The sequence below is a fragment of the Plecotus auritus genome, assembly GCF_963455305.1.
Source record: "Plecotus auritus genome assembly, chromosome: 1".
Taxonomy (NCBI): domain Eukaryota; kingdom Metazoa; phylum Chordata; class Mammalia; order Chiroptera; family Vespertilionidae; genus Plecotus; species Plecotus auritus.
In genome coordinates this window covers 97,695,563-97,715,212 of record NC_137770.1, presented here as the reverse complement: position 1 = coordinate 97,715,212, position 19,650 = coordinate 97,695,563, and the positions used below count along the sequence as shown (strand labels likewise).

General features: G+C 38.8%; 1 protein-coding gene across 1 annotated transcript in view; it reads left to right on the top strand.

Annotated features, from left to right (window-relative positions):
* SLC25A21 (solute carrier family 25 member 21) overlaps nucleotides 1–19,650 on the top strand; it is a 543,805-nt gene that overhangs the window by 323,915 nt on the left and 200,240 nt on the right. The window contains exon 2 of the mRNA XM_080641810.1: nucleotides 10,827–10,875. Coding sequence (XP_080497936.1) covers nucleotides 10,827–10,875 — 49 coding nt within the window. The remainder of the gene's footprint in view (nucleotides 1–10,826; nucleotides 10,876–19,650) is intronic.

The following is a 19,650-nucleotide window of genomic DNA, read 5'->3' as shown; positions in this document are numbered from 1 at the left end:
CCGTCACCATATATTAGGCTCCCTCCACCCCACCACCTACCTACACCCTCCCCTCTAGTAACTACCACAGCGCTATCTGTGTCCATGAGTTTCAGTTTTATAATCCCACATGTGAGTGAAATCATATGGTTCTTAGCTTTTTCTGACTAACTTATTTCACTTAGCATTTTTCTAAATTCTTAAGACTATTAGATAATAAACTCTATGAGGGGAAGGATGCACTGAAGGAATTACTCCCTTTAAATATGTGCTAACAGCTATTGCTTAGTGTTAGTTTTGTTAGAAAAATACATGCTAATAGTAACCATCTAGGAAAATATTTGCTTCAAAATTTTCAAGGAAGGCTGTGGCTTACCCAAAAGCATAACTTTTAACAATATATTTCAAATCTGAAAATCATATTGCCTATTTAGCCAATTCTGTGTGCATAAATTAATTTACTGTGCCACAAAGGTAGTGGGCCTTAACTGTTTTTGGGGAAAAGCATAAAATATTTGATTTCCCTTTATGAGTCTCACATTGCTTATAATTCAATAGGGCTACCACATTTTCTGGGCAGGCTATCAAATAGGATGTTGTAATGATTTGCTTGACTAGTAGAGTAGATGAAAAAATATCAGTTCTGTCTGTATCTGTTCTATTTTTGAATTTCAAATTTACGAAGTTTGAAACCATTTATTCTTCTGTGGTTTTCTTTAAACAATAAAAATATCCTTTTATATTTTAAAGAGTTAAACATGTTTAACAAAATCAGTTAAGGTAATGGTTAGAACAGAGTGAATTTCAAAGGACAAAAGAGAAGTCTTAGATTTAATTTGAAAATGCCCAGGAAGAAGCTGAAGTACAATGAAGAGATTTTTGGGCTTGATAAGGGTGGCATAGCTTTTTCCTCTAACTGACATATTGAGGATACTTGAATGCCTCAATTCTCTGTCTGCACCACTATCCTTTTGTAGTCCAAGAGGATGTTAAGATGCTTTCTGTTTTATAAAATGTCACCACAATTATCTTTGGAATATATCGCTCTACTTAGAGGAAAGGTATGAACTCAGAACCTATCAGCAGACTTACTTCCTATTTTAAACATTATAGTGGATTCCTTGAATGACTGAATCCCCTTCTATAAACTAAATTCATAAAACTTCATAGCACTGAAAAGGAATCTCATCAATGTAGGTTTATATTTTATATAATTCAATTGTTTTTTCAAGAAATATTTATTGAGCAACTGCTATGTATCAGGCACATTCTGAGTACTAGTACATATCAGTGGACAGTACAGACAAAGATCTCTGCCCTAGTGAAAGTTATATTCTACTGGGAGAGACAGGAAACAATAAACATAATAAATAAGTACTAATGGAATGTGTTAAAAGTTGCTAAGTACTATGGAAAAAGGAAACACAGCAGCATGAAGTTTTATCAGTGCTGGGTGAGGAGAGACAGGCCTCTGTGCTACAGTGGTCAGGTTACTCACTGACCATGTGAAGGAAGTTAGTCAAGTGGAACCCGGGGGAAGAGCATTCCCAGCCCAGGAAACAGCTAGTGCAAAGGTTGAAAGCTGAAGCAGTGCTAGCAAGTTTGGGAAACAGCAAAGAGGCCAGTGGCCAGAACTGAATGAGTGAGTGGGAGAGTAGGAAGAGAGTTGGTGAGAGAAGTATGCAGACCCAGATTCTGTATGCTTTTCTCTGAGTGAAATGGGGAGCCATTGCTGACCAGAAGAATGACAGGAAAAGATCACTTTTAAAAGATCACTCTCGCTTCAGGGTGAGAGCAGGTGGAAGGGGTCAAAGGTGGAAGGATGGAGTCCTGTTATTGAGGTGCTGCGATTAATCAGCTGAGAAATGACGTTCCTGACTTGGACCAGAGGCAGGGGCAGTGGAGGAAGTGAGAGATGGTAAAAGTCTCGATGTATTTTAAAGTAAAGCCAATGGATATTTTCAGATAGATTGGAAAAGGGTTTTGAGAGAAAGAAGAGTTCATGATGATTATAAGGTTGAAAAGGTTAGTTTTAGTTTGTTTTTGTTTTGTTTTATTAGGGGTGGAGGGAGGAGGGTGAGGATCCTGTCTTAGATGTGTGCATTTGGAGATGGATATTAAATATCCAAGCAGAGATGTCAAATAAGCAATAGGATATTTAAGTCTAGACTTTGGAAGAAAAGCCTGGACTAGAAATGTAAATTGGTGAGTTGTTAGCTTACAGATGCTAAGTAAAACCATGGGTTGGGTGAGATCACCAAAGAACTGAGTGTAGATAGAGAACTTCTTGAGTGCATTTCATGTACCTTACATTATTTACTCAGTGGGCCTATAAAGTTAAATACTCCCTTTTCTTAAAGAGCTCGTGCTTTGTATTTGACCACACGTTTTCACAAATCTAGATGTCATTCACAAAGACAACAATGTCTAGATATATATTTCTATATATTACTTGCCATAACATGGTACGATAAATTCTATTCTTGATATTTGTAAAGTAATGTAATATAATTGGTAATATAAAATATATATAGTAATTGTTACATAATGGAATTTTTAGAGAAAGGAACAATGAATTGATATAGTGACAAGAGGGTAAATTTAGAATACTCTGTTCTCAAATAATATATATTAGAACAGATTAGTGTATAATAACATTGTGAATAGTTAAAATCAAGGCTAAGACCTTAATTGAAGGAGCACTTGAAATTATTCTTTAACAGACTATGTTCAAGTCAACTTTCAGGCACCCAGTTTGTCTTCCACATCCTCTCTTCCTATAGCTAAAAAAGCTACTGAAGCCCATTGCATCACTATTGTGGGGTGAAGGCAGGGGTGAGCAGGAAGGAAGGCACAGGAATGAACCTCATACCTGGTTTCTGTGCTTTAGGATTCTATTAGGAGGAAGCAGGTGTGGGGTATGTTCCACACTCAGTCAGTCCACCAATATGGTAGTGCACTCTTAGTGCTCTCTCCTATGGCCCAGGTTGTAAAGGGATGGGTTAAAAAAAGGATCTTCTGCTTTATGTTTTAAGCATTTTAAATCCCCAAAATAAGAATAATCCCATCCTTTCTGGGAAGGAATGCCTTTAATGTGGTTTTATACTCCCAGCTGGAAGGAGAAAGGATATTGTTGAGTTATGAGATATCTACCATTAGCAAAGTAGGTGAAAACTGAAGGAATTGCTTCCTGTTGAGATTCATATTCATATTCATATTTACATTTGACATAAAAATTTCAAATGGCCTTTACCTCACATAAATCAACCTTGTGACTTAGGACAAATAATCTCAATTATAAGGAACACCCAGGCAGCAAATGAATTAAAATATTACTTAAAAATTTTAAATATTTGTCCATATTTTCTGTCACTAGTTTTATGAGAACAATGACATAGTTCTTGCAGACAGTTGACAATTTGGGATAAAAGTAAATAGTAATGCAAGACTAGAATTGATGCAGAATATAAAGAGCAACATTTCATGCTGTAAACAGTAGCACTAAATCACTGGGCCTGAAACATAGTTTTATGCATATTTCTCTTCTCTGCTTAGCATCTTCCCCTTACATAAATGCCATCCTCAATGTGTCACATCTATGTCCGCCTTTGACTCATTCAGCCTTGCAAGCTCCCTTAGAGCTGCACCATGGTATGTTCCAGAACCTCACACAGTACCCTCTCATGCACACAGCTCTCAGGAATCATTTGGCAATCCATTAATACTGATTGATTAGTTGCTTTCTCGAATATTAATGATATTTCAATTCTATATTTTCATTTTTTCAAGCAATTTCTGAGCTGTATTTCATATAATTTTTGCCAAATTTTCTTTCCTTATTTGCTTACTTATATAATGTTCAAACTAATGAAGTAAATGCAGAATACATAGCTGCCAGTTTAATTTATCTTGAGAATCAGCTGAGATAATGGTATGTGCAGTAACCATAATCAGCATTAATTTGTTTATTCAACAGATTTTTATTGTGCTTACTGAGCGCCAGCTATCATGTACAGTGATGGGGATGCAAAGGTGAATAAGGCAGGTGGAGTCTGTCCTCATGGAGCTTTCAGACAAGAAAACAGTTGCAGTGACAAGAAATAACCCAAGGTCAGGTTACTGTGGGAGCACGTCATAGGGCTCCTATATCAGTTAGAATTCAGTTCAGGTACAAATGGCAGAAAACCCAAATGGCAGGAGTTTAAAGGAAATAGACATTTGTCTCCAACAAGAACGCCTAGGGGTAGACCAGAACTCCTTGTTGCTGTGCTGTGTGGCCTCCATACCCAAAGTCACCTCACTGTCTATGATGCCTACTTTAGTCCTATGTCCACCAGTAGGAAGGAGGAAAAGGGAGGAGGGTAGCAGGCTCCCTACCATTAGACAAGTTCCCAGAAGTTGCTGAAACTACTTTCATTTACATTCAGTTGACCAGACTTGGTCACGTGGTAATGCCTAGAAACAAGGGAGACTGGGAAATACAATATGTATTCGGGACAGCCAAAATGAAAAGGGAATAAGTACTTGGGAACAACTAACAGTCTCTGCCCCAGGATTTCTGGGAAAAATGGTTTTCCAAATTGAGAACTCAAGGTAAGTAGGATTCTCAGAAATGTGTATGTGTCCTTACTAAGGGACAACATTCTAGAGAAAGGGACAAGCACAGGGAACTGGACACTGAGAAGAAACTGTTCTTTCACCAATCATGACTAATCATTGCATGATAGTGTTGGTACTTAGAAAAAGAGGTGTGGTTCAGGTTATATAAGAGGAAGGGGATGGGGTTGATGTTTAGTGCAGATTTGTGGTTAAACAGGCAGAGACCTTCTCAAAAGAGATAGAGGCTGGGGGAAGGTTTGTGACAGAGCTATGTTAATCCTTTCCCTGAAATGTTGGCTCAGGTGAAGGCATGTACTTGAGTCAATTCAAAGAAGAGAGTGCCCTGGCCAGTGTGGCTCAGCTGAATGAGCATAGCCTCGTGCACTGAAAGGTCATTGTCCCGGTCAGGGCACATGCCCTGGTTGCCAGCTTGATCCCCGGTCTGGGTATATGAGGGAGGCAGCAGATCAATGTTTCTGTCTCCCTCTCCCTTCCTCTCTCTAAAATCAATAAAAGATAATCAATTTTTTTTAAAAAGGGAGTATTCAGGGACTATCCCAAGGTACAGGTTCAGGGACTAACCTGTGTTTTTCTATACCCATGTTAGGCCCCATTACCAGTTTCATTTGCATCTCACTGAAGTGGCATGAATCTGTAGGAACACTAAAAATGCTTGCAATATGATACATTCACAATATCAATCTGCTTTGGGCTTTCTTCATTTGTATAAGGTCCAACCTTATAAAATTAGTCTTTGTCTAAGTTTTAAAAATCTAATAGCAATTCTTGCTTGCTTGTCAGTGTGATAAATAAGCAATTGCCTCAAATGCAAATAACTATTATCTGGGAAAAGAAAAATTATTAAAATATTACTACCAGAAATACATATTAGCATACATGAAACTGGAACAATTTTGTAAATAAACAAATTAGTTTATATAAATGTGAACAGATTCTCCAAGTCCTGTTAGTTTTAATGAATTGTTGGATTTTTCGTTCTTTGGTAAACTTTTCAAGGCCTATACCAACTAGTGCTGTTTGGTGTTTATTATTTTGCTTCTTTTCTAATTCCAAGTCAATGGGAGAAACTGTGTGACTTTCTTTGGTAAACTAATTCTTAGTGTCTTATTCCTTTATGCTCATAAGATGCACAGAAATGTCCTTAGTAGATATCTACCTGCTGCCTTGGTTGGTAAGAATATTATTCTAAAGTCTGAGTTTCCCGGATAAACTTTTTTAAGTTAATTTTTATTGCTGACATTATTAAAGATGTTCCCTATTTTCCCCCCACTTTTCCCCTCCATCCAGCTCCCGCCCCACCCCTGGCCTTCGCCACTCTATTGTCTGTGTCTATGGGTTTATGCATATATGTATATAAGTTCTTTGGTTAATCTCTTCCCATCCCTCACAACCCTCTCCCCTCTGAGAACTGTCAGTCTGTTCCACCCATCCTTGCCTCTAGATCTATTTTGTTCATCACTTTATTTTGTTCATTAGATTTCACATATAAGTGAGATCATGTGATATTTGTCTTTCTCTGACTGGCTTATTTCACTTAGCATAATGGTCTCCACGTCATCCATGCTGCAGAAAAGGGTAAGAGATCCTTCTTTTATACAGCCACATAGTATTCCATTGTGTAAATGTACCACGGATTTTTTATCCACTCATCTACTGATGGGCATTTGTCTGTTTCCAGATCTTAGCTATTATAAACAATGCTGCTATGAACATAGGGGTGCACATTTCCTTTCTGATTGGTGTTTCAGGATTCGTAGGATATATTTCCAGAAGTGGGATCACTGAGTCAAGCTTCAGTGCCATTTTTATTTTTTTGAGGAGACTCCATACTGTTTTCCACAGTGGCTGCAGCAGTCTGCATTCCCACCAGCAGTGTACTAGAGTTCCCTTTTCTCCACAAACTCACTAGCACTTGCCTTTTGTTGATTTATGAATGGTAGCCATTCTGACAGGTGTGAGATGATACCTCATTATACTTTAAATTTCTGGGATCTCTTTGTTCCATTGATCTACATGGCTGTTCTTGTGCTAGTACCAGACTCTTGATTACAATGGCTTTGTAGTACAGTTTTATATCCAGTATCATAATCCCTCCAACTTTCTCAAGATTGCTACAGCTATTTGGGTCCTTTTTGGATTCCATATACAATTTTGAAATATTTGCTTTAGATCTGTGAAATATGCTGATGATATTTTAATAGCAATTACATTGAATCTCTAGATTGCTTTGGGTAGTATGGACATTTTAATGATGTTGATTCTTCCACTCTATGAACATGGTATATGCTTCTACTTGTTTGTATCTTCCTCCATTTCTTTTTTCAATGTCAATAGTTTTCTGAGTACAGGTCTTTTACCTCCTTGGTTAAGTTTATTCCTAGGTATCTTATTTATTTTTTTTTGTTTTTGCAATAGTAAATTGGATTTTTTTTAAGTTTCTCTTTCTGAAAGTTCATTATTGTGTATAACAATGCCATCGATTTCTGTATGTTAATTTTGTATCATGCTACTTTGCCAAATTCATTTATTAAATCTAGTAATTTTTTGGTGGAGTCTTTAGGGTTTCCCATGTACAATATCATGTCATCTGTGAATCATGAGTTTTACTTCCTCCTTTCCAATATGGATGCCTCTTATTTCTTCTTCTTGTCTGATCGCTGTGGCTAGAATTTCCAGTACAACATTGAATAAAAGTGATGAAAGCAGACATCCCTGTCTTGATTCTGTTCTTAACACAAATGCTTTTAGCTTTTACTCATTTAGTATATTGTTGACTGTAGGTTTGTCATATATGACTTTTATTATGTTGAGGTATGATTCTCTTATTCCCACTTTGCTGAGAGTTTTTTTAAAAAATGGGTGCTGGAGCCCAGCCAGTGTGGCTCGTGGTTGAGGGTCGACCCATAAACTAAGACAGTAGTCAGCAAACTGCGGCTCGCGAGCCACATGCAGCTCGTGAGCCGCGGTTTGCCGCTCTGTTGACTAATGAGTTTGCCGACCACTGAACTAGGAGGTCATGGTTCAATTCCTGGTGAAGACACATGCCTGGGTTGTGGGCTCGAAGCCCAGTAGGAGGTGTGTAGGAGGCAGCCAATCAATGATTCTCTTATCATTGATGTTTCTGTCTCTCTCCCCATCTACCTTCCTTTCTCTGAAATCAATAAAAAATATATTTTAAAAAATGGGTGCTGAATTTTGTCAAATGCTTTTCTGCATCTATTGATATGATCATGTGAGTTTTATCCTTCATTTTATATGGTGAATCACATTTATTGATTTGAAATTATTGTACCAGCCTTGAATCCCTGGAATAAATCCCACTTGGTCATGGTGTATGATCTTTTTATTTTTTTATTTTTTTATTTTTTTAAATATATTTTATTGATTTTTTACAGAGAGGAAGGAAGAGGGATAGAGAGTTAGAAACATCGATGAGAGAGAAACATCGATCAGCTGCCTCGTGCTCACCTCCTACTGGGGATGTGCCTGCAACCAAGTTACGTGCCCTTGACCGGAATCGAACCTGGGACCCTTCAGTCCGCAGGCTGACGCTCTATCCACTGAGCCAAACCGGTTTTGGCGTGTATGATCTTTTTAATGTATTGCTGGATCATATTTGATAGTATTTTGCTGGGAGTTTTTTTTTATTATTATTACTTCTACAATTTCATTAGTTGTAATCAGCCTTTTCAGGTTTTCTGATTCTTCCTGATTCAGTTTTGGAAGAGTTTCCAGGAATGTGTCTATTTCACCCAGGTTGTCCATTTTGTTTGCATATAATTTTTCCTACCATTTTCTTACAATCCTTTGTATTTCTGTGGTGTCAGTTGTTACTTTGCCTCTTTCATTTCTGATTTTATATATTTGGGTCCTCTCTCTTTGCTTCTTAAAAGTTCATCAGTCTTGCTTATCTTTTCAAAGAACAAGCTCTTGGTTTCATTGATCTTTTGTATTGTCTTTTTAGTCTCTGTCATTTATTTCCACTCTGATCTTTATTATTTTTTCCTTCTGGTTTAGGCTTTGCTTGTTGTTCTCTTTCAAGTTCTTTTAATAGTTGGGTTAGATCCTTTATTTCAGCTTTTTCTTGTGTCTTGAAGTAGGCCTGTAATGCTATGAACTTCCCTCTCAGGACTGCTTTTGTTATAACCCATAGATTTGTGGTTGTTGTGTGTTCATTTTCGTTTGTTCCCAGGTAGTTTTTTATTTCTTCCTTGATCTCATTGGTAACTCATTAGTTTAAATCAATTGTTTAATAACATGCTATTTACCTTCCATGTGTTTGAATGTTTTTGAGTTTTTTTTTGTTGTAGTTGATTTCTAGTTTCATGCCACTGTGATCCGAGAAGATGCTTGATATACTTTCAATCTTTTTGAACCTGCAAAGACTTATTTTGTATCCTAACATGTGGTCTATCTTTCAGAATGTCCCATGTGCACTTGAGAAGAATGTATATTTTCTAGCTTTGTAATGAAATGTTCTGTAAATATCAATTAAATCCATCTGCTTTATTGTGTCATTTAAGGTTCAAGGTGAATGTGAATTTTCAAACAAGAGGAAGTGTATTGAGATCTTACTGTTTGCAAGGAAGAGACCCACCCCTGAACTCTTGAATAATAAGGCTTATTCATAAAGCAAAAACAGTGTCTCAGAGGCTTGTTATTATGCCCAGTAATTCTGTTGCCCTTGTTCTCTGCTCCTTTCTCCAGTCTCCAGGCAATGACTCTGATTGGGTCAGTGACTTGGTTACCAATGACTATGGAGCATTCCTTGCTGGAATGAAATCAATATTGAGTCCTATTTGTTTTAGCCAAAATAAGACAGTTGTTTTGGATCAATACATATGACATAAACTACAGCAGGGAGAACTTTCTAAAGCTTCTTTGGAAGCAAAGCTGGCCTTTGGGAAAGTACAAGTACTTGAGCTTCTTGAACCTGACCAGTAAGGGAATAAAAGATATTTCTGTCTATAAATATGATGGGGAAGAAGAACTAAATTACAGATAAGCTCAAATTAAATTAATTTGAAAATAAATGAGAGGTAAGTGCTCTGCCTTTAAGAAAAGACCTGTAATACTGTTGGGTGGCTTTAAGGCAAATCAATTAACATTATCTACTTTAGTTTGCTTATCTTCAAATAAATACGATATAAAATTATCCTTGCTCAATAATTGTACACATCAGGGATAATGTATGTTAAATGACCATCAATGTGACCCTGGCCAGTGTGGCTTAATTGATTGAGCATGGTCCCATGCTCAAAGAGGTCAAAGATTCCATTCCTGGTCAGAGCACATGCTCAGGTTGAGGACTCAATCCCCAATAGGGGGCTGCAGGAGGCAGCCAATCAATATTTCTCTCTCTCTTTCCCTTTCCCTTTCTCTCTCTCTCTAAAATCAATAGAAACCTTTCAAAAAAAATGACCAACCTTGTATAGGGACAGCAGGTAAGGTAACTGTTGTGATTATTACTATTACTCTTGTCTGCTCAGACAATAAGAAGGGGGCTTTACAATGAATATAGCAAGAATCTATAAATTATTCCTCACTGTACAATGGTTAAGATCATGGGTTTGTGGGATTAAGACTACTTCCTAGCTATGAGATTTTAGACAAGTTATTTAATCTAATGTGACTCAGTTATCTCTACTGTAAAATGGAATAAGATTACTTTCTATCACAAAGAGCTCTTGTGGGGATTAAGTGAAACTAAGTTCAGCTTAGAACAATGCCTGGCATACAATAAACACTTAATACACGTTCTCTGTTAAGCTATCAATCTTTATTTCATGAATCCTGAAACAGAGGCTCATGATTTGCCATGTTAGTAGGTGGTGTAGGGGGTGCTGAAAGACTTTCTTTCCCTTCTTTTCTCCTTTTTTTTCTTTCCTCCCTTTCTTCCTTATATATCTGTTTATTGGATTGGATTGAGATACAGTAATTCCTGCCTAATTGATTGGGATTTAGGACATCTGATTTCTTTTCATTTTCTTTTACCTACAGCCCCTGCTTTTGCCAGGGCACCAATAAATACTCGCATATCTTGCTTCCACTGTAACAAAATCATATCATACTTTTGTCTTTGCCACTAGCCTACAACTATTAGCTGTCATGTCCAATGTCCCAAGTTTCTTATTCAAATCTTCAAACTTGAGAAATCAATAAGGTCAAGGAAATAAGAACCAGTGTTTACATAAGTGTTTATTGGACTTTTCTTTATCATCTTTCAGGTCTTGTAGAAATTTGCCTGATGCACCCCCTCGATGTGGTGAAAACCAGGTAAGGTTCTGCATGAACAAGTTTTATTGACTTTGGCTGATATCCAAATTAAGGTCTGTCAGAACACTAAATGCTAGAACTTGTCCCAGGCCGGTAGCTTCTCCCAATAATGGCATTTGTATTTACTTCTTAAAGAAAATACTATTTGACGGATAAAATGTGAACAGTGAAAAGCATTTCTGGATTGAGGTCATCTGAAGGTATATAATATTTTACTGCCTTCACATGACAACCATAAGGTATGATTTGTGGCTAAACTGGTTGAGGTAAATATATCAAAATGATGTAAAAACTAAACTTTAGTGAATTATTATAGCAGACTTTCATTTGGCATTGTATATAACAGATTACTATTTAATAGTCAGCATTTTGGTGTGAGACTCCAAAATTTCAACTAAACTTCTTAAATGGTGCTTAAAGAATTTATTTCTATAACTGTTTCCCAATGCAAAGTGCCATGTTTCCAGGAAAATGCATTTGCTCTTAAAGGTATATACAAATAAGGGCAGTATATTAAATCTATTTACCAAGAGGAAAAAATCTTATGGGTTTTAATATGATTGGAAGCATTTTAAAAAGTTAAATCTCTGCCTGAATTATTGAACTCTTTCTCTCTCTTTTTTTAATTAGAAGCTCTTAGAATGTAGTGAAAGTTTCATTTATTTGTGTAAAACCCAAGAACACGCCCTAGCCAGCTTGGCTTAGTGAATAGAATGTTGCCCTGTGGACTGAAGGGTTGTGGGTTCAATTCTGGTCAAGGGCATATGCCTGGGTTGTGGGCTATATCCTCAGTAGGGGGCATGCAGGAGGCAGCTGATCAATTATTCTCTCTCATCATTGATGTTTCTATCTCTCTCTCCCTCTCTGAAATCAATAAAAATATATTAAAAAAACAAAACAAAACAAAAACCAAGAACACTATACCTAGGTTGCAACTTAATAGTGAATAGGGACATGCAACAATGCGGGTCAAACAAACCCTACTGCCACAATTAGGAAATACGGTAGTCTCCTTTATCCATGGTTTCTCTTTCTGAGGTTTCAGTTACCCACGGTCAACAGTGGTCCGAAAATATTAAATAGAAAATTTCAGAAATAAACAATTTATCCATTTTAAATTGTATACCCTTCTGAGTAACATGATAAAATCTCACATCATCCCATTCTGTCCTGCTCAGGACATGAGTCATCCCTTTATCCAGAGTATCCACACTGTATGTGTAGTATAATAAGGTATTTTGAGAGAGAGAGAGAAACCATATTCACATAACTTTTATTACAGAATACTGTTGTAATTGTTCTATTTTATTATTAACTAGAGGCCTGGTGCACAAAATTCATGCGGTGGGGGGTCCCCCTGCCGGCCTCATGGCCTCCAACTGCCCTCCCCTGCTGGCCTCATGGCCCCCAACTGCCCTCCCTGGCCAGCCTCATGGCCCCCAACTGCCCTCCCTGGCTGGCCTGATGGCCCCCAACTGCCCTCCCTGGCTGGCCTGATGGCCCCCAACTGCCCTCCCCAGCCGGCCTGATGGCCCCCAACTGCCTTCCCTGGCTGGCCTCATGACCCCTAACTATCCTCCCCGGCCAACCTGATGGCCCCCAACTGCCCTCCCTGGCCAGCCTGATGGCCCCCAACTGCCCTCCCCTCCTGGCCTCAAAGCCCCCAACTGCCCTCCCTGCCTGGCCTCATGGCCCCAACTGCCCGCCCCTGCCGGCCACATGGCCCCTATCTACCCTCCCTTGCTGCCTCTGCCTCAGCCCCCACCACCGTGGCTTTGTCCAGAAGGAAGTCGGATGGTAGGAAGATGTCCAGTCTCCTGGTCTAATTAGCATATTACCCTTTTATTAGTATAGATTATTGTTGTCAGTCTCTCACTATGACTAATTTATAAGTTGAACTTAGTCATATGTATGTATAGGTATAACCACAGCACCTATGGTTTCATGCATTCACTGAGGGTCTTCGAACATATCCCCCACAGAAAAGGGGGGAATTACTGTACTTGCTGATCCAGGCTGGTCATTGAGTGGACATGTTGCTTAATTTATCCAAAGAAGCTGAAGAATATTAGGTTGTTGAAAGCAAGGAAAGGTACTATGGCATGCATATCATATTACATTTCTAATAGAGGTAGAGAAGATGAGAAATTGGCCTCTGCCTTAGCTCGGGCTCTATAACAAAATAGCACAGACTGGGTGGCTTAAGCAACAGACATTTATTTCTCACTAGAGGCCTGATGCATGAAATTTGTGCAAGAGTAGGCCTTCCCTCCTCTGGCCGCCAGCACCTGGGACCCAGACTTCCCTTGCAGAGGGAGGCCCTGCCCACCCACGGCAGCCCGCCAGTCAGTGGCCTGGGCCTCCCTTGTTGGGGTGATTGTGGAGCCCCCCATTGATCGCCCCACTGGCCAGTGGCCTGGGCTTCCCTCTGCAGGGTGATCATGGGGCAATGGCTGGGCCCCCGACCAATCACATCACACCCACCTTGGCTGGCTTGGTGCCAGTGGGTGTCATAGCATGGTCCCAGATGGTCATCCAGATGGTCGTTCCACTGTTCAGCCATTCGGTCGATTTGCATATTAAGCTTTTATTATATAGGATAGTTCTTGAGGCTGGGAAATCCAAGATCAAGGTGCCAGTCAATTTGGTTCTTGGTGTGGGCGCTCTTCCTGACTTATAGTCACCTTCTTTCCCTGTCCTCTCATGGCAGAGAGAGGGGCTCAGATGTCTCTTCTGTTTCTTATAGGGGCACTAATCCCATCAAGGGGCTTCCCCCATGAACTAATCTAAACCTAATTACTTCCCTAAAGTCTCATCTCCAAATACCATCACATTGGGGGTTAGGGCTTCAAAATATGAATTTGGGGGTTTGTAAATATTCAGTCCATAACAGCCTCTGGTCACCAAACCCTAACAGAGAGAATAAGACCACAAGTTATATTCAAATATGTGTGTACTCCCTGAACTATCTTTTTTTAATAAATTATATTTTATTATTTATGTTATTTTATTTTTTAATAAATCATTATTGTTGAAAGTATTACATATGTCCCTTTCCCCCCATTGCCCTCTCCAACCCTCTCCCCCCCAAGACCTCACCCCCCTACTATGAGGAAGTAAAATTCACTGCCATGTCTTTCTTAGACTTCATGTTATCTTCTTTGAAAAGCCAGAATATTTTTGCTCTTCTTGCTGAGGAATAAAAGTGTTTTGTTTTTTTTCACTTAAGGGAAACTGCCTAAATTTTTAAATTGTTCAAATGAGCATGAAGGAGAAATAAGAATGATTTAAATAAGATATCATATTGAAACTATGGTTATTCAGTCACTCAATCCTTCACTCATCCGTTTAGCAACATGTATTGAGTATCTGGTATTATATGGGTTCCAGGCTAGCTTTGCCCTCAAAGAGCTCACAGTCTGATGAGCTAATAAGAATCTCATCACAATGAATTTCAAAAACTATAATACAGTGACCCTTGAACAAAGTAGGTGCCGACCTCCTGCACAGTCAAAAATCTGCATATAACTACTATATAATTTCTTTATACTGGAGTTAAATAGAATACTTCTTAAAATGGATGTGCCAAGTTACTGGGGCTTTATATCTCCTTTGTTATATAGATATTTTCATGAAAATTGCATTGATTTATTGGAATTAGTCACATGCCCTTGCCTAGCTTCGGGGGGAGGAGGGGGCAAGCAAGGAGGGGGGGAATACAATCCTTCCAGGTGCACTAAAGGAGAAGGGAACTGGATACTGGATGGTATTTGACCTGCATAATAATAAAAAATATATTGAATAAAAACCCACAATTATAGAGTAAACTGAAAGCCCAAAATATGTGCAACTGATTTTGCAATAGAAACAAAATATGCAAGAGTGGTAGCATTTATCACTGGGCACTAACACACAGTGATAAGGAGTAGACAGGACAGAGTAAATAATGCTAAAACATTTTCAATCTTATATGTATTGTATAGGAGATAACTATATTTCTAAATAAGATAAACTGTAAACTATAAGAGATAATATCTGAAACCATGTAGCATTAGTTATTTGAGCATGTCACTTTCCTAAATGACATCCAAGAGCACTGGGTTCCAAATTATTTCAAGGATTATTCAAGTGGGGCATAGCATACATCAGGCCAAACCTCACCTGCTTTACAGGTTTTTTATGAGCTACTTTGCCTCTTCTTAGATATCTTTACTTGAAGGGTGGTGTACTTAATCAATCTGGGTATAGAAATGGCTCATTTTCCACAATATCTCAAAATAAACATGTTTACTTCTTGAAGTCTAGTCTCTTCTTTGGACAAAATAAATGTGTTTACTTCTTCTTCGAGTCTAGTCTTTTCTTTTGAGATTCTATTTGTGCCTAATCCTTTTATTTGCTGAATGACAGATAACAGATTCTAAAAATGTATTTTCAAATTCTTTCTTCACAGAGATTTTTTTCCATTATTTTTTTTCATTTTGTAAATGATCAATTGTGTTAACCCAGGCTGGAGGAATAAAGGGAAGTGGTGGTGTTACCAGAGGCTGGTAGAAGCTAAAACCATAGCAAATCTGGTCTAGTCGTAGCTGGAGGCTCAGAGCAGCACCAGCCACTGCCTAAAATTCACTGCCTGGGGCAGATAAGGAGGATGAGAAATACTCTGGTTTCTCCTTTTCCACACTCTGCAATCTCCCATCAGTGCTTCTGTATCTGAATACATGGAAGCGTGGGAAACCAGCCTCACAGAAGCCAGTCCCTCTGCATAATAGAACAGAGCAAAACAAGGGAAGAGTGAGAAATCGGCCTGAAGACAAACAGAACCAGGACTGACATACTATCATTTTGGTGAGATTTGGAGAAAAAGCTGACATAAACATGCTTTTTAAAAAATTGAGATATAATTGACATATAATGTTATATCAGTTTCAGGTGCACAAGTTAGTAATTCCATATTTGTATACATTGTGAAATGATATCACAGTAAGTCTAATTAACATCCATCACAACACATAGTTACAATTTTTTTTTTTTGTATGTGATGAGAACTTTTAAGATCTACTCTCGTAGCATCTTTCAAATATACAGTATAGTATTATTAACTATAGTTACCATGCTCCATATATCCCCAGGACTTATTTATTTTATAACTGAAAATTTGTTCCTTTTGACCACCTTCACCTATTTGGCCCACCCCCTCTCCCCCCACCCACAGGCTCTGGTAACCATCAGTCTGTTCTCTGTATCTATGAGCTTGGGTGTCTGTTTGTTTGTTTGTGTTTTAGAGTCCACTTACAAGTGAGATCACATGGTGTTTGTTTTTTTTTAAAACATCTTTATTGAAATTATTGGGGTGATACTGGTTAATACAATTATCTAGATCACAGGTGGACAATTCTCTAATATAGCATTTACAGTATTGTATTGTGTGTTTACTACCCCAAGTCAAGTCTCCTTTTTATTTATTCCCCTTTACTCTCTTTGGCCACCCTCCCCTCTGGTAACCACCATACTTTTGTCTGTTTCTATGAGCTTGTGGGGTTTGTGTGTGTGTTTTTTCTTAATATCTTCACCATTTCTCCTGTCTTTGTGTGACTTATTTCACTAGGCATAATGCCCTCAAGGCCCATTCATCTTTCATGTTGTCACAAATGGCAAGATTTCCTTGTTTTTTATGGCTTAATGATATTCCATTATACATATATGTGTGTGTGTGTGTGTGTGTCACATTTTCCTTTTCATTCATTGATGGACATTTAGATTGCAAGCATGCATTTTCAATTCATCATGCTTAACAGAAACTTGCTTAGCACTTTAAGAGATAGTTAGAAGTTATAATCAATAAATCTTTTATGGAGAGATTTTAGGCAATGTGGCACTTGGCTGTATATAGGAAATAGCTTTCCTGCTCCGTGTAAGTGTAGCTCCTGGAATAGACCTAATGTAAGCATCGGCTAGCCATATGAAAGTTACCTTGTTCTAAGTGTCCTCTCCAGATTTTAGCAGAGGAAATTTGGCTACAATGCTGTACACATGGCAGTTAGGTAGACTCAGTCTCCTCCTCTGAGTTTCTCCCCAGAGACATGCATATACACTGTTTTATAGTCCTGTTCATATACAGAGAACTTTGTGTACAATTGTGGGTGGATCCTGTCAACCGATGGTCATTGGTGCCAATTCTATGCCAACAGGAATCCCCAATTTGGGGTGTGGTAAAGAAAGAAACTTTATTCAGTGCAAAACTGCTCAATTGTGATACAACACAGCTGTGAGCACTGCCTGGCGATGAGGCAGCCCTGGGGCCAAGCCCCTCTCTGGCTAGACCTCACTGGTCTGCTCAGTTCTGTGCCAGTTCACTCTGCTCTGGAGTTTCAGGTCAGTTAGGGAAACTCAGTCTTTGGTGGAAAGGGAAAGTGCACTTTCAGAGACAGAGGGGAGCTGACTTATATTGAGAGAAGTCCCCACCTCTGATCCTTGATTGGTCCATCCTCATGCAAATGAAGACTCCAAATCCTCACAGTTTGATTGGCCTAACAAGCCCTGTCCTGATTGGTCAGAATGGAGCCACTCTGGTGAGTAAAGATGTTGATGGGATGTAGCTGTTGTATGAGAAAAACCTCAGTCTTATTTGTTAAAATGGGACTCCAGGAACTCCTTTTTAAGGCCTGGCTCAGGTGGCAGAAACAGTGCAGGCAGGCAGCTCAGCACAGAGGCAGGAAGTTCAGTCCAGGCTTCTCCCTGAAGTGCAGAGTGCAGGAGAGGCCCCTGTGCAGAAATGGCTGCTAGGCTCTGTTTTGTTTTACCTTTTTTTTTTTTTTTTTTTTTTTTTTGAGTCCACTTAGCCACCAGAAGCGCTTTTTAGTAGGTATCTTCTTTCTCAGGGTCCACAAACCTCCTGTTAAGAACCAATAGCTACAAATGACAAAAGACCCTATTTATGTGTATAACTGGGAAGATCAAAGGTAGCTTCTGGCTTTGTATTCTCCAAGAATTTAAACAAAATAATCAGTAATATCTCATATCTCTCATATCGCCTCTCATTCTCTCAGTCGCTCACTCTTGCTCTCTTCCTCCCCACCCCCTCTCAGCTTTTCTTTTTCTCTGCAGGCTTCATTTTAGGCGAGCTTCTCTCCCTTGGCACCAACAGCTTACACGGTCCTTGGTGTTCTTTGTGCTCTCTCTTGAGGGTAAGCTAGTAGTTATGAATTCTGGAGGGAATTCATTCAACCAGAAAATTTTAGAGTTAGGCTGCCTGGGCTCAAATCTTGCTTCATTACTTACTATCTATATAACCTCAGGCAAGTTACTTAACTTCCCTGTGCCTTAGTTTCCTCATCTTTAAATGAGAACAACAATGGTAGGGAGAAATAAATCAATAAATGTATATAGAGTTTAATATTGTTTCAGCAAAGGAAAAGGAAGACAAATGGAGTTTATAAGGTAGTCAGGGAAATACAAGAATATATAGTGTGGGAGAGGGGAAATGCTCAATATTGGGTCAGGCAGTTTTAAGTTCCCAAGCCGGAAGACTTGTGTTATGTGAGCACTGCATTTAAATCCTTCCTGAGAAGGGTGTTTGCAAGCAGAGAGTCCTTCTGGGTCTGAGGGCAAGAGAGCATTGGTTTAGTCTATGTGCTCCTGTTGACGTCACTTTATGCCTTATTTTAGGGTGATGTGCTGACATTATTAGATAACCCCCGTGGCTAGCACAGTGCCTGGCCTCCTGGAGGTGCCCAGTGAATGCTGTTGAATAAATGAGTATTTGGTAACAGTCAGAAGTAATCGCCCTATGAATTTTATGGCCAAACTGGAATGTCTAGAAAGTGAATAATACTCAGCTCTGCTGTTTCCATTAAAAAAAAAAAAAAAAAAAAAAAAGTAAGGTTTCATGAAAGAGGTGAGAAGTAAGAATCCATTGAAATAGAAAGGGAGAAATTCATTGATAGGATGGTGGGCAAAAGCATGTCAAGCTGTGGTGGAGTTTCAGTGACTGAGTGGGAAAGAGTGAGGTGGGAGGGTTTCCACTGGGTGTGCCAAGATAAGAGGTGGGTGGACCGAACTGGCAGCAGGGATTGAAGGTGCTGAGGGAACATGTGACAAGCTTTAAGATGGACCTTCATATAGGACCACACTGGCTAAGTGAAATAAAATGCATGACACATATGTAATGTTCAGTTTTTTACAAGCCACATTTTAAAAAGTAAAAGGAAACAGGTAAAATTAATTTTAACAATATATCTTACTTAACTTCATTACCCAAAACATTGTCGTAGCAACATGTCAACCAATATAAAAATTATCAATGAGATAATTTATATTCTTTTTTATACCAACCCTAGAAATCTGGTGCATATTTTACACTTAAAGCACATCTCAATCCTGACTGGTCAGTCACATTTCCAAGGCCCCACAGCCACGTGTAGCTAGTGGTTAATGGATTAGGCAGTACTGACCTGCAGTGCCATGAGAAGGGAGTTCTGTAAAGGGAAGGAGACTTGGTCCAGTGGTTTCTTTGTAAGAATACTCTTGCTTGGGATGGGGTTGCTAATTTTAAATAAGCAAGGTCCTATGTGGGAGGGAATTTTACTACAGATGCATTTGAAGGTTTGTGCCTGTGGGCAGAAAACGGCTTTCAAAGCTCCAAAGATTTATCGAAGTCACAGTCCAAGGAGGTTTTACTGTAGATCCTTTTCACACTTTTGTTTTCAGGAAGGGAAATGGTTCTTTGTGCTTCAGGAAGAGAGAATTACTGAGGTATTCTGCCATTTTCATAATTTG